This window comes from Abrus precatorius, unplaced genomic scaffold (assembly GCF_003935025.1).
Source record: "Abrus precatorius isolate BTA unplaced genomic scaffold, Abrus_2018 Scaffold10, whole genome shotgun sequence".
Lineage (NCBI taxonomy): Eukaryota > Viridiplantae > Streptophyta > Magnoliopsida > Fabales > Fabaceae > Abrus > Abrus precatorius.
Window position 1 is genome coordinate 7944678 of NW_020874292.1, and position 15376 is coordinate 7960053.

Genomic DNA, 15376 nt, shown 5'->3' on the forward strand with positions numbered 1-15376 from the left:
TGATTTGAGTAATCTAATCTACGGATAGAATAGCATTGAAACTTGCATGCTACTGAGGGCCCATTGCCAACAGGCCCAATAAAACAAAGGCTAAAGAGAGGAAAGGGCAAAACATGTTTGGAAAATAGCGAATGTGATGAAATAAAATAAAATAAATAAAATAAAAAGATAAAATAAACAAAATCATTTCTACAATGGGAATTTGGGAATGTAACATTTTGATATTTCTATGACAATAGAGTAAGTATATATTTTCATAAAAACATTATCATATGTTTTAACTAGTAGTTCCATTTGAATTTTTTTAATATTTAAATTTTTATAACCATTTTCATAAATTTTAAATTCTAAATAACTTTTTTATATTCACTTAGGAAATTATTTTTTTTTTATAATAATATTCCTGAAAATGTAATGGTTACATGTCGCGGAAACGAATGACACTTAACAGATGGTATCATATACAATGTTAACAAAGTCTTTGTAAGGCATTAATTTATAATTATATCAGGTTTTGGCCCATATAACAAACTAATATAATTATAAATAATGCCTTTAAAAAACTAAAATTATTTAATAAAATAAATTCAACTGAATATATTTTATTAAAAATAATGAGATATTTTCTCATTTAGATTTTACACGTGCATTGGCCTTCCATTAATCATTCCTCAAATAGTATGATATAAACTTAGCTCGGATAAAGTTCTTAAGGAATTCTTATAAAAAAAATTAGTATAAAAAATAAATAATTTTTATTAAATTAAAAACAACATATATTTCTATTTTTTAGAAAATTTGAAAAATTCTTTCATTAATTTTTTAAAAATTTTTAAAAAATAAATTATTTTAAATTTATGAAACAAATGTTATTCATTTTTTATAATGATATTTTTTTCTTTTACAAAGTCTAGTTTAAAAATACTTCTAAAATGAGTCATACTCTAGAAAAAAAAGCAGAAACAATTTATATAAAATAGATTATGAATCATGTTGTATACCAATAAACAGCGACAGTTTTTCCCTGCATTTTTTAGGTCTCCCCGGATTAGTATATGCATGTATGACAAATATGATAGTACTCATCTTATCGCAACTTGGTCTTGCCCATGACTCAGTCGATGATAAATTAAAGCGAGGGGTCACTTTATGAAGGAGATGGAATACGCAAATGGTTGTTTTGAAGTCAAATTTATTAATTGAACCATTAGAACTTATCAACTCACGAAAGTAAACTCTCACCAAAAGAAGTCACCAAAAATTTAAAACAGCGTATAACGTGTGCGCAATAAGTAGTTTGAAGTCAGCTTGGACTTGAGAAAGTATTTAATAATCTTTGTTTTGTCGCCTACTTTTCTATTCATTGTTGCACAAATGTTCCGCAACATGGCAAAAAAAAGACATTTTACACTAAACAAATCATGAACTCACACTGTAAAACGATGAAAACGCCAGCCCTTATTTTGTATGAAAGTGTGATATTTGTCTTGTTTGTGTGCAGCATGATCTTGCCTATCTTTTTTCATGCATAAAATAAAATAAGAGGAAGTAACATTTTATGAAAGAGATGGAATGGACAATTAGTTGCTGCAATTAAACAGGTATATATAGAATCACTAGAACTTATCAAGTTCCCAAAGTAAACTCCAAAAGCGAAAGCAAAATTAAAGTAATAACAACAATAATAAAATACAACGTACTCGTGTTTTTTTCCCTCACAACATAAAAATATAAATAAGTTGAAGTCAATTTATTAGATTTTAGAAAACATTTAATAACTCAACATGTAGATTATATATTTGTCTTGCCACTTAACTACTAGCTTATGCCTAACTTGGAGAAATATCCTGTACAAGGGGCATCACCAATTGAGTGGACTTATCAAGCACTAGTTTTATTATAAGCTGAATCAATATACATGTTCTTAGAATTCTTTTTATGAAGAACTCATAATTATCTTTAAAGGAAATTTTATGTCTTTATCATTATTTTTTGGAAATGTAAGAAGTCGTTATAATATACACACATGAATTCTTAGAGGAACTCATATATTATCACTGTAAAACGTAAGAAATCACAAAAAAATTGTGTCGTCGTTATCACTTTTCAAATATATACGTTTACGTGTTTTCATCGTGAATTTCGTGTGTGCAGATTGTTTTCAATACAATATATTATGATCGTTAAGATAAAACATAGCGGGACACGTTATTTTTTTTTCTTTCCCTCCTTAAACACTTTAGATTGATACAATTAAAAGTTTAAAATACTAAAAAGAATATAAACAATTCAACGTTATAGCACGCTCATTACCATTAAGTCAAATTAGTACTCCATATTAATTTAGGATTTTTTTTAGAGCTGAGATTAAGATTCCTTTTTCTGGATAGATCTTTTTTGTTTTAATATATATAACAAGTCTTCGTATGAATTATGTACAACATAACTATTTTGTGGGTGAATTTTAATATTCTCCCATCTCTTGTAATAAGTAAGATTGTAAAATAATACTTAGGATTAAGTGTTGAAAAAATGACTGAACTTAGTATAGAATCAGTTTTGGCAGCTGATTGAAGGGTAAAATTGTAAAAAAGATTGTTTCATGACCAGGTTAACCAATCTTCTCTTGGACGAGATCTTTGACCTCATGATCAAGAAAGTTAGTTTTAATAGCCCATCCACCTACACGGATGTTGCTATTAGAGCATTGCTTATCCTGTTCTTAACAATGATTTTGGTTAGTTTATTTATTTATTCTGTAATTTATTTACAAAAATATTGTTTTTAGAAAAAAAAAATCATTGTTGTTAATGTCAAAATTAGAACTTAGTATGTTGTCTTTTCTCATTTTCTTTCATGACTTTTTCCACAATTTCTTTTAAATCGTATGTACTGTCCTATCAATTGAAATTGAATTTCAATCTGTATAACAAAAAACACTTTAACCAGAAAAATCTCACTAAAAAAAAAAATCTCTAACAAAGTTAAGAAACTATTATTCCTCTTCTTCACAAATGTATCTTCTCAAAAGTTCAAATTTGAATATTGTTAATGTAAACACTTTTAAGAACGTTTTTCAAACTGATGTAAAAAGTCTGATTTGTATTTTCTACATCTCTTCTCCCCTCTAACCCATATAGAATGTGTATACTTTATACATCAGTTTCTCATAAAAAATCATGTACAAGACATTGATTAATAAATTCAAATATTACATTTGCAACATTCAAACCCTCTAAATCAGTTCTTACCTCCAACTCATATGGACCATCCACTTTCAATTCCAATTTGTCAGGAAAAGAAAAAAGCACTGTTGAAAGAAAAACTCCTTAGTAACTTGGTTGGGTTTGAAAAACATTCTAAATCTCAGTTAGCATCTCATTTAATCTAATCTACTTCTGATATTAGGTGATTTAAGATTATTGACTCTCTGACCTTCTTTCGGCGCACCATTGGAGAGTTATATAAGCTTGCCACTTTCTCAGTCTATAAACTGTCAAGATACAATAAGATGTGATAGAAGATGTTCCCTGTATACGAAATGAAATTGCTTGCTAGGGATCAATTTTAGGTTGAAGAGTGTAGCATTTTTTCTTTTTAGCATTAGCTATTCCCTCTTTTACTTGTATATATCTAGTTAACATGCTTGCTTATTGATGAAAGTTGTCTATTTTTTTAGTAATTTTAATATTTTTTTTTCTATAAACTGTTGTGTCTATATTATCCAAATATGCTACTTTGCTCATTTGGTTAGTCCATAGATACATGAAAAATTTTACAATGATCAAAATCTTGAATTTACTAATATATCTTTTTAAATATGTTATTTGTATCACCTATTATCTCTCTTTCATTTTTTATCATATGATTTTTATTAACGATTTATAATATTTTAATATTTTTTAAAAAAAATATATATCTTTAAAAAAAAAAAAAAGAAAGATATTAGAATGTCTCCATTTTGTGAACTATATTTCAAACTCTGTATTTATGCATGTTGAACGAATTTTATTTGTATTGAAAATCTGATAGAGATAGGTGCTCGACTTGCCCTTTAAATTTTCTAGGACAACTGAAGTTGACTGATAGCTAAGTGTATGGTTTGGTGCACAAGAAATAAAGAAAGTCGGTGAGGAAAATCAGGTTGTGACGACAAGGGAGATTTCAGGAAAAAAGTTTTATTAGCCAGGAGATGACCTTACATTGCCCTCCAATGGAGCATATAAAAATGTAAAACATGATTAAAAACATTACAAAATGTTATATAAATAATATTACTCTATTAAAAACTCAAATAATCTTTTAGAGGCTAAAACACTGGATTAGAAGGCTTATTTCTCAATTAAAAATTTTGGATCATTATAAAAATTATTGATCACATTGACCATAATAAAAACATTAAAATCACCTTATTATTCAATATTAGCAATTATCTTCAACCAAAATGTTTTATAATACCTACCTTAAAAAAATTGATTCTAATATCTGTTACTCTGCCAACAAAATGGCTAACATTCAATATAGGTAGCGAAGATCATTGATAAAGTCTCGATAGAATATTATAGTATTTATTTTTATATTTATTAGATAATGGTTTTTAAACCCTAAACCCAACCCTACTAAGCAAATATTCATTACGTTTTATACTCTTTTTAGGCATGTTGTAGCTTTTACTTCAGATCAATGCTTTTATCTTGATATTTTTTGGAAATGAATTAGCGATTTTGTACTCTTTTTCTTTAAGTTTGCCTTTACATTCTTTGTCTTCAATAGTTTAAACTTAATAATACATATAATTTGTAAGCAATCATGTTAAAAAATAAAATATAACAGATTTGTTTTATACCAATATTTTTATCTAGTTTTTAAATATTTTGTATATCTATCATAAGTAAAAGAATAATTAATAAATCATATTAAAAAATGGAAAATTTTAATACAAATAAAAACATCAATTATATTTTTTAATGTATGCAATATTTTTAAAAATAAACTGACAAAAAGTCAAGGAATAACAAAAAAGAAAAAAAAAACAAAAATCCATTACATATGAAATTATAATAAATTTTTAAATACTTTTATATTTGTTATTAATAAAAATATCTCAAATAAATAAAATTAGAAAAGAAAAAAAAAACATATAAAAGGAATAAACGGTAGCGCACGTATGTGTATATATTTTGGTGTTGTAGTATAAAAATGGGTAAGGTGATGACGGCAGCGGAGGGTGGGACCAGCCACCAGCTGGAACTTGTAAGAAAAGTTCAAATTTTCCGCCTCTGATCATACTCCTCTCTTCAGTGACCTCATTATAAATCTGCAACGCATCAACGTTTCAGTCTTTATATTTTCATTTCTCCACCTCAATTCAGATTTCTCTCTCTGCTATATCTAAATTATCTATTTCGAGACGCTCAACGTTGCTGCTCAAGTCTAACATAACAGGTTAGTCTCTCTCTCCCTCTCGTAAATGCTGCTTTTTCTTTGTTTGCTCGTGTTCTCCATCTTCTTTTCGTAAATTGATTTAAATTTCAATGGAAGGGGAAATCCGCATTCGAGATTTTCTCTCCAGAAAAAAATACCATGTTCTCGTTCTTTGACCCTTCCTCGATGATCCAGCGTAGATCCTCCTCTCCTCTCGAAATATAGATTACGATCTTAGTTGATTCTAGAATCTTCGAGTTGTCAATGATTCGGACACGATTCCAGGACTTTCAGATTCAATTGCACCCTTCGGTTGCCTTAGGATAGATGAAATCAAATGCTGATTTTCTTTTATTGTTTATTAGCTATATGCATTTCACAAATTTTTTGACACCTTTATAGGATAGAGGTGTCCTTTCAAACAATAAGTTGGGAATCTTTCATAGTGCAAAAGGTGAAAAAGGTTGTATTATTTATCTTATATTACCTTTTTTTACTTTTATCTTTATTACATTAACTATTTCATCATATACTTTTCTTTTTTATACCTTATTATACAAAAATATAATTTCTCTAATATGAATATTAAGTCAAGAATTTGAAGATTTGACAGTAAAACTTTTATAATTCACGGCTAGTATTGCAATCCTGGGTGTCTTTTGCAGGAATTATAGAGTTTACGAAAATAATTTAATTTATATATATATATATATATATATATTAGTTTATTTTAATAATTTTTGTTACATAATTATTAAATTTTTTTAATATATAATAATAAGTTTTATAGTCAAATTTATAATAAAAATATCTTATATAAAAAATAAATAGTTAATTAAATTATTATCTAAACGCATCTTTTATACTTAATAAAAAATATATTAGAAATATTTTTTATATACTTTTTTATGAATTTCTAACCTTTTAAAAAGTATTTATTTTATAAAATATTTTTCTTAAAAGTGGTTTAAACCCTTTAAAATTTAATAAAATGCAAAGAATGCAATAAAAAAATGTCAAAAATATATATTGTTAACATTCCTCCAAGAGAAAAACGTGGGAGGAATAATGAGTGCGTGTGCGTAACACCCAACAGCGACTAGTTTCACTCTTTAGTATGGAGAATTGATCCTATTTGTTTGAGAAATAAAATATAAAGATATTTTTCCGTTCTTTTTTATTTATTATTTGGGATTTTCTATAAAAAATATTAAAATATCAAATAAAGAGAAAGAAAGTATTAATTAAGAATACTAGAGATTAAAAATTTTAAAAAATTATTTTTTTATTTACTCATCCCTTAATTTACTACCTTAGTTAACAAGACCTAATAAAATATAATAATTTTGGAACTAATGTCCATTGTTGACGCCGTAACGTCTGATATCCTTTAATTAAGTAAGCGGGGGAGGCTATATCTGTTCAGTGTTCACCTATGCTTTCTCTGGTTCTGTGTATTAATAATTAGGATTAGGCTTTTATGATCCATGATATTCTTTTCTTTTATGAAGGTTTCCCAGTTCCCTGCAAATTATATATAGATAATAGCTTCTTTTTTTTTTTTTAAATGTCAAAAAATGACACACTGTCGAAGTTGCAATTGTTTATTCGGCAAGATGGTGCTCGGTTCGGATGGTTGCTCACCAAGCTCCAAGGATACGTGGCCAACCTGTGAACCTTATTCTAACTGGTGTTATAAGACCATCTTTTACTATCCTTGTTCTTTTGATTTGGGATTCGTCTTAATCTCATGATTTTTAAATATTTTTGTGCCAGTTCATCCGACAATCTTATTGTATTCCTTGAATTTCTATTTTTTTCCGTGTCCTTTTCGTTTGTAAAGAATTTGAGACATCATTTGAATTTAGCCGTGTCAAGTTGAACATAGATTGTGGAAGTGTGTATATAAAAAAATATGCATGTTGGGCTGTGCTAATGACACTATTATTTTCCGTTTTATTTATGTTGTTTTCATTATACTATTACTGTATGCGTAAAAAAATATTATACTATTACCTGGAAAGAAATCATTTAAAAAAGGAAAAAAAAAAAAACAAAAAAAAAAACCTTTCGGTCATCAGAGTTGTCTTGTCTTAATGGATTTAACAATTAATATCGACAGGGAGAAACTAGTTTTTCCTTCCTTGATTTGCTTTGACTTTATTGAGGACACTGGAAAGTAAAATATTGTGAGCATGAATGATGGCTAAATGATATTGAAATATTATATTTATTTTTTTCACCTATAGTCAGGTTTAGCAATTTATGTGATGAATTGTTTATTTAAGTTGGATGGTTGGAATTTGAGGTTCTGTCAATTCTCAAATCACAAGCAAATTATCTAAATACAAGTTGGTCTTCTGGATACTCTTGTAATCCTTGCAATATATAAGGGTGTGAAAAGTTTCACTGTTTTTGCAGTTATTCAAAATTTGCCTTTTTCTCCGGTGGCTTCCGTAGAATGCATCTATAGTTTTTTGAAAGGGAATTTCGTGGTTCTTTTTAATGGGCTGCTACTTTTCGACTTCAAAGAAAATCCAAACACCAGATTATGAGGAACCAACCGTTCTTGCTTCCGTGACACCTTGTGAGTATACGTCATCAAGTGGTAAATTCTTGAAGCTGTGCTATTTAAATTTTGATTTTCCTTCGGCTAAGAAGCATCAAAGTCCTTTTGCTAACCATGTTTCTTCTAATTCTATTCCACCACACTAGAATGCAGTACTTGCTTTACCCTGCTTTATTTTTATCAATTTCTTAGATCAATTAACAGTTTTATCTTCATAACGTTGAATTTGAAATTCAAGCCGTAGGAAACATTCAACATCGCAGCACAGACACATTTAACACCACATCTAATCAATGTTGAATTCTTTATGAACTCTTTCCAATCATCTGCTTTTCTTTCCAAACGCAAGGGATTTAGTTCCATCCAACACAAGTTAAGACAAGAATGACTTTAAAAAATTACAAAATGCTGACTAGTAATTATTGCTGTTGTGCTACATGATTGATATGGCCCTCGAAGGCTTTCACTTTATATTTTACATTACTGTTTGTAGAAACTTCCTTAGTTGTGATTCGTCATTCTAACCAGTTCGATATTAAGTTTCTAAACAGATGAAAAATTTTATTTTTTCTTCTTTACAGTTACTGTTAGTGAAGTAGAGGCCTTGCATGAACTCTATAAGAAGATAAGCAATTCAGTTATTGAAGATGGTCTTATTCACCGGGTGAGTTGAGTACTTAGTTTTATTTTTTTTATAGTTTAGATAAGCAATTCTGTATTAGATAATTTACTTCTCGTTCATCTTTACATCCAGGAAGAATTCCAGCTGGCACTTTTCCAGAACAAAAATAAGAGAAATCTGTTTGCAGACAGGGTTTGTAAATCTATTCCATGCTCTATTGTTTAACATTCTTCGATCAGAGTTCATGTTCTTGAAGACTTTGAGCTATAGCTAATGACTTAAAATATCCGAAGTTGCTCAAAATGTTAACTTTTCAGTGAAATAATTTCACCTAATCTTCTTGTTCTACATTGACAGTCATATCACTTCTTTCGATTTGTGTTGCACTCCTACTGTTTCATTTTGATTCATACTCACATTTGTTTCATCTTCATAGATTTTTGACTTATTTGATCTCAAGCGCAATGGGGTCATTGAGTTCGGGGAATTCGTTCGATCGTTGGGTGTTTTTCACCCAAATGCAGCTTTAGAAGAAAAAATGAATTGTAAGATTTACTCTTCAAAACATCAAGGTTTTATGTTAATGTCTTCTTTTCCTTTATTAAGCAGTCTATCTGCAAGAATTATATGCACTGGTTATTTATGTTCTGTTACATTAATTCCTTTTCAGTCACTCACCAGATACTTATCTTCTGTTAAATTGGGAATAATGATTTTGCAGTTGCTTTTAAGTTATATGATCTGAGGCAGACAGGGTGCATTGAACGAGAGGAGGTATGGTTTTCTTTTATTCCATCGATCAAATTACAACGTACAATTACTTTTAGTTATTTTAAGATTACATTTATATCGACCCTTAAATGGTTTATCTGCAGTTGAAGGAGATGGTATTGGCACTTTTGCACGAGTCAGATCTTGTACTTTCAGATGATATGATTGAAACCATTGTGGAAAAGGTTCATTAAGTTTTACCTTATCATATTACTAATTTTAAGAGCTTCCCTCCCTTGAACTTGGCGTTGCTTGACTTGTATACTTTCTTCTACAGACTTTTAGTGATGCTGATATAAATGGTGATGGAAGGATTGATCAAGATGAGTGGAAAGAATTTGTGTCCAAGCATCCATCCTTGATAAAGAACATGACCCTGCCCTATCTCAAGTAAGTAAGCTCTCCTTGAATTGAACCATAAATAAAATGTTTGCATTTAACGTTTTATTAGATTTTGTGTTTGAATTACAAGGAAAAGTGCTTTTAAAATGTTCCAGAATTTTATTTAGATATTTTTTATATTAAATACAAAAAATTTCAATTAATGTTTTCAAAGAGAATTTAATTTTTTTTATTTTTATTTTTTTATAATTATTATTCATAACTTTTTTCGTTGTTCAACACAAACTTAAGTTGTTTGGAAAAATATATTTAAAAAAAGATAAATTTCATATTATAAAATAATATTTTTGACAAAAATTTAATATATTAATTATCTATTTATCATCATAAATAATATATAACTCTTAATTTAAAATTAAAAAATATGATTCCATTTCTTTCCCTTCAAACCTTCCTCTCCCAAATAATCACTTATATAACTGCATTTAAATTTTATCCTTTTCACTCGTATCTGCGTATATAGTATTTTAATTTTTATTAATGACTGAGCTTCTCTTCATGCATGTCTCCTCCACGTGTTACAGGGATATTACCTTGGCATTTCCCAGTTTTGTCGCAAGAACAGAAGTCGAAGACATAGAGGTTTGAGTTTTGGCTTCACCGTTGATTTTATCTCATGATATTATTGGTGTTAAGAGATGATGACCTTTCATGCGGTGCCCGTGACAATAATATCATCTTTTGGCTCCCGAGCAAAATTTCTAAAGACTTGGTTATGCAAAAGCTCAACCATCAAGTGATCTTTACTGTGGTAGCTAAACCTATAAATGCTGATAGTGGTACCTAAGGCTACAAATTATTCACATGAAATATACCTCCAATGCAAGGCCTAGATTAATGTAAAATATGTATATACTAGATATGTAATTAGAAGTAGAGTTGTAGATCATCAAAGTCGGCCATCTTGCTACTTGTGAATTTGGAGGTTCGAGAATTTCGGTAGGGGATGTTGACATTTAAATATCTTTGCTCATAGCTTGATATGGAATGAGACATTTTCATTTTTCAACACTTAATATCTTAACGCAAAACTCTTAATTTCTTAACTCAGATTCTATAACTGGCTCTACAACTAGAACAAATCCATCATAACTGGCTTTAATGGAGGGAAAATGTTTATGATCAATTTGTTAGGATCTCGTTTATGTGGATTTTACGTGAGATTTTTCAGTTCTAATGGTTCGATCTACTTAGGGTCGTGTTTTGCATGCGGAAAGTATGCATGAAAACATTATTGATACAGGAATCATGCTAATAATCCAAGAGTTTGACTAATACTAGAAATTTTTTTTTCCAATATATCAAATTAAAATCTATTTTCTTGAGAACTTTATCTGTTCTATTTTTCTTAACAGTTTACATATGCCGTTCATAATTTTCTACTTTCAAAATTTAAAGTCAATAATTTTTAAAAAATTGTATAGTTAATATTAATTCCATGCCTTATTTAAAATATTTATTACTTTATTAAATATTTTTTGATATGCTTTATATTTTATCAAAATTTAAAATGCATCTGTCTAAATAAAGGCTTACCAATAATGTTGTATGTTCCAAAATTCTAACGCATTAACAATAACATTATTACAAGTTTAAGAATACGTTTTGAAATATATAGATTAGAAAATAAAAAAAAATACTATTAATTACATTAAAAATATCAAACTTACAGAATAATTATTTTAATAAAAAAAATTTAAATTGTAATTAATATCCTAAAAATATTGATATTGCTTTTAAAAATTTTCTTGAATTTTTTTTGCTGTGACGTAATTATTTTTGTGATAAGGTAAATGATTGCACCCCCCCTTATTGATTCATGTGAGAGGTGGGAGCCAATCCTTTATGGCACGTCACTTTCCTACACGTCACAATCAGATCTGGTAAGGTTATCATTTGTCTTCCGAAATTTTTTTAATTTTTATTTGAAATTGATTGGATTTCATTATTTTAATTAAAAATATAATTAAACTAGCTAATTTATGTTTTATTTAATTTTATTCTTTATATTTTAACCGATACACCGTTTCGTTTCTCTTAAATTTTAGTCATTTAAGTTAAATTTTTATTTAATAATTAACAAAATATATGATGAAGTCATAGCATGTCATTGACTTATATAGTTTAATAAAAAAATTATTCATAGTGTTCGACTTTAAAACCTTGTTTAACGAAAATCAATCGAGTACCACTTAAACCAACAACTATGGGTTATTAATATTTTTTTTTGCTGTAATATGGGTTATTAATATTTAATATTAATAATTCTTATATAAAAAATTTACATTAAAAAAACAAACAACTGAAATCAAATTTGACTCAATTAAAAAACAATATTCAAACACTTATAATTCTTCACTTGAATTTTGCCAAATTAAATATCAGTTCAGATATGTCTAGAAAACATTTAGGTTTGATATAGACCAAACACAAGGATGGTTGGTAGCACAATATTGGTTGATTTAATAAATTGCATTGTGCTGTCTGCTGTGCATTTACAATATTAAAATATCCGTAATAAGGAATTTTTATTTTTAATATTTTGACATATGGCATCAAAGATTAGCTCTCACCCACACGTAGACCTTTGAGTCTCTTTCAGAGATCCCTTAACTTATTGGTCAATCTTTGGTAATGAAATTAAAAATGTCATCTCATGATCTACACATTTACGTAACCTTTATGTTTGAATATTACCATTTAGTCCAAAATTTCGAGTTTTAAAAACTCTCTCATTTCGTATACTTCTTATGTTTTAACATTGGTTCGACAGAATGTTAGTAATTAGATTGAGAAAATGAAGCAACAAATAAGATGAGGTTGTCAGAAGATTTAACTTTTACAATGTATTTAAATAAACATTAATATAATTTGACTAAAATAGTCTTAATCATTCTTATATAATTGTATGATTATAATAATTTTTATGAATTTTGTCAATCTCAATCGTTAAAGTTGAAGATAAGCATTTAATAATAATAAAATTTTATTAAAAAAAATTATTATATTTTTAAGATTGAAATTAATAAAATTTATTTATGTATTACAATTTTATGACATACCTAAAATAAGAAATTTTTTCATTGACTGAGAAAAAAAATCATAATCATATAATTTAGTTTTTGTATTTTTTTTAAATTATTACAATTTGATTGTTTAGAGCTATTAAAATTTTGTGAAAACTTCGTGTTAGTATCTTGTGTTCAAAAATACTAAAAATTAATATTTTTTGAATTAAAAAATATTTTTTGTCCAGTTTTATTGTTTTTTATCATTATTTAAAACTTTCATATTGTAATTTTTTAATACTTCAAATTATAATTTTCTAAAATTAAATATTTTTATTGTAATTATTTTAAAATGAAAAATTATAATTATTAATTACCTTATAACAAATATTTGACATCATATTTTAACATAAAAAAATTATAAGAAAATCTTTAAATTATTGTTATAATTAAAGTTTAAATAATTTTTACTCCTATCATGGATAAAATTATATAAACAATTTCACTGTCTGTTTGACTTATTTGTATATTAAAGTAATATGTTATAAACAATTATTTTTAAACATAATAATTAATTAAATTTAAAAATTTATGAATAAAAAGTTCAACTAAATTTTAATTTTCAATCTAGTACTTTTTTCTTTTAAATATTTTTTATCTTACTAATATAAGCCCAGTTAAATATTTTATAATTCATGATAATAAGATTTAAAAAAACAATTAAATTGATAAATATTGTGTCATGATAAAAGAAAATTTACATCAATTATTCGATAAATATTATGATTTTTTTTTTCATTTTTATACATGCAAATACCTTTTATTATTTTACTATTTAATTTAATATTATTTTAAAAATATTGAAAAATCCAGTAAAAAAATTAACATATGTAACCTATATATAAGTAAATATAATAAATAAAGTATTAATAGTTTTTTTGTTACGGATATTTATTTAAATTTAAGGTAAATATACTATTTAATTTTTAATTTTAAAATTGATTTAAATATAACTTTACTTATTAGTCAATCAATTTTTATAATGCTCAAAATCTTTTACATGATTCAGGAGAGCCTTTTCCGAATGTTCTTGTCTGTAGATGCTTAATAGGATGCCTAACATGAGCATTTTCTGTACATCAATCTTCTGAATTTCTTTAAAAGCTAACAACAGTGCATTAAAAAGCTAAATTTGGCCTTGTTTTTCTTTCCAATTAAAAAAACATATTGAAATTGATGATTAGATTGTGAGGAAAACACCTCAACATGCACTATTGCATTTACTACTTATCTCTTCTACATGTTAAGCAGTGAATATTTATAACAAAAGTTTGTTTTTTTTTTCTGTTTTTAAATAATTTTTAAAAGTAAAAAAAAATTTATTTATTAACATAGATTTTATTTCCATTTAAAAATAAAAGGATATTGAGAAATAAATTCATTATTTCATTTTTAGATAATATTTTTTTATTGGATAGTGAAATTGAAAGGTAGTGATATTTTTTATCTCAGAATTTGTTACAAATAATGCTCATTTTAGCTCTCTGCTCTTTTATCATAAAATATACGAAAATGTTCAATAATCTAATTATTTTATCATCTTATATATTAATACTTCTTTTTTTGTTATGCCGATAGTGAAAATTATCCCAAAATAAGAATTTTGATTTTAGGTTTAAAAAAACTGTGAAATATTTGTAAATTGTACATATGAAATTTAAAAATATAAAATTAATAGCCATATTAATGCATTAAAGTGATATTTTATAAAATGGTAATATTATTTTTTATAATAAAAGTGATATTTATTTGGTCTTGTAAAAGCTAACTATAAAGTAGTCTTTACTCTTTAAAATTTATTTATTATTTTAAAAGTTTAATGTAATATTAAATATTTTTAATTCTTTAATTTATAGTCAATGACACATAATATATTATCATTAAAAAATATAGTATTTAATGCATTAATAATGTTAAATGTTATAATTTTTAATAAAAAATATTTTTATTAAGTATTTGTTATATATCTTTGAATATATATCAACAATTTTTTTTTATCAATTATACTCTTTCTTTAAAACAAAAGAATTTCAAAGCAGAAAGATAAAGACATATAATAAAAAATATATAATAATTTTAAGAATAAATTCTCATTCTAATTTTAAATTTTTTTTTGATTGACCTACTTAGTTTCTTAAAAAAAATAATTAAACAGTTTTTATTATAAATATATAATATTTCACTCTTTGCGTTCATAAAGCCAAATTGTCCCACTTTAATAATTTTAAGAGACTAAAATAGTTATTTTTTTTTCAAGAATTAAAGAGTCTCTTAATTATTTCTTTGAAGGAAAAATTTAAATATTCATCCTAATTTTAATAAAAAATTTAAACATTAAATTCATGTATTAATTTTTATATTAGAATTATAAAGTGACAAAAAATAGTTATTTTAAATTATTTAATAAACGTATGCATAAATAATTTTTATATTAAACGTAATAAATATTTTTACAACTATTTACCTTGTCATCAGAATTGTCTTTTAATATACTATTTTCCATTATCAATGAAGTGTTTT

General features: G+C 26.1%; 1 protein-coding gene across 2 annotated transcripts; it reads left to right on the top strand.

Moving 5' to 3' along the window:
- The first annotated feature begins 5415 nt into the window (after positions 1-5415).
- LOC113867246 (calcineurin B-like protein 4) lies at positions 5416-10776 on the top strand. 2 transcript variants are annotated; one of them, XM_027502428.1, is made up of 9 exons: positions 5416-5445; positions 7846-8032; positions 8575-8657; positions 8748-8807; positions 9052-9160; positions 9337-9389; positions 9491-9571; positions 9664-9776; positions 10313-10776. In XM_027502428.1, the coding sequence occupies exons 2-9, from the start codon at positions 7930-7932 to the stop codon at positions 10374-10376; spliced, it is 666 nt and encodes a 221-aa protein (XP_027358229.1). In that variant the 5' UTR covers positions 5416-5445; positions 7846-7929; the 3' UTR covers positions 10377-10776. The 2 variants fall into 2 exon arrangements, with proteins under 2 accessions (XP_027358229.1, XP_027358237.1); XM_027502436.1 differs by having other exon boundaries at positions 7846-8011.
- The last annotated feature ends 4600 nt before the right edge of the window (positions 10777-15376 follow it).

Coding starts and splice junctions, on each gene's coding strand:
- LOC113867246 (XM_027502428.1), top strand. CDS start 7,930: ATGGGCTGCTACTTTTCGACTTCAAAGAAAATCCAAACACCAGATTAT. Junction 8,808..9,051: donor GAAATCTGTTTGCAGACAGG/GTTTGTAAATCT, acceptor TCATCTTCATAG/ATTTTTGACTTATTTGATCT. Junction 9,390..9,490: donor GGTGCATTGAACGAGAGGAG/GTATGGTTTTCT, acceptor GTTTATCTGCAG/TTGAAGGAGATGGTATTGGC.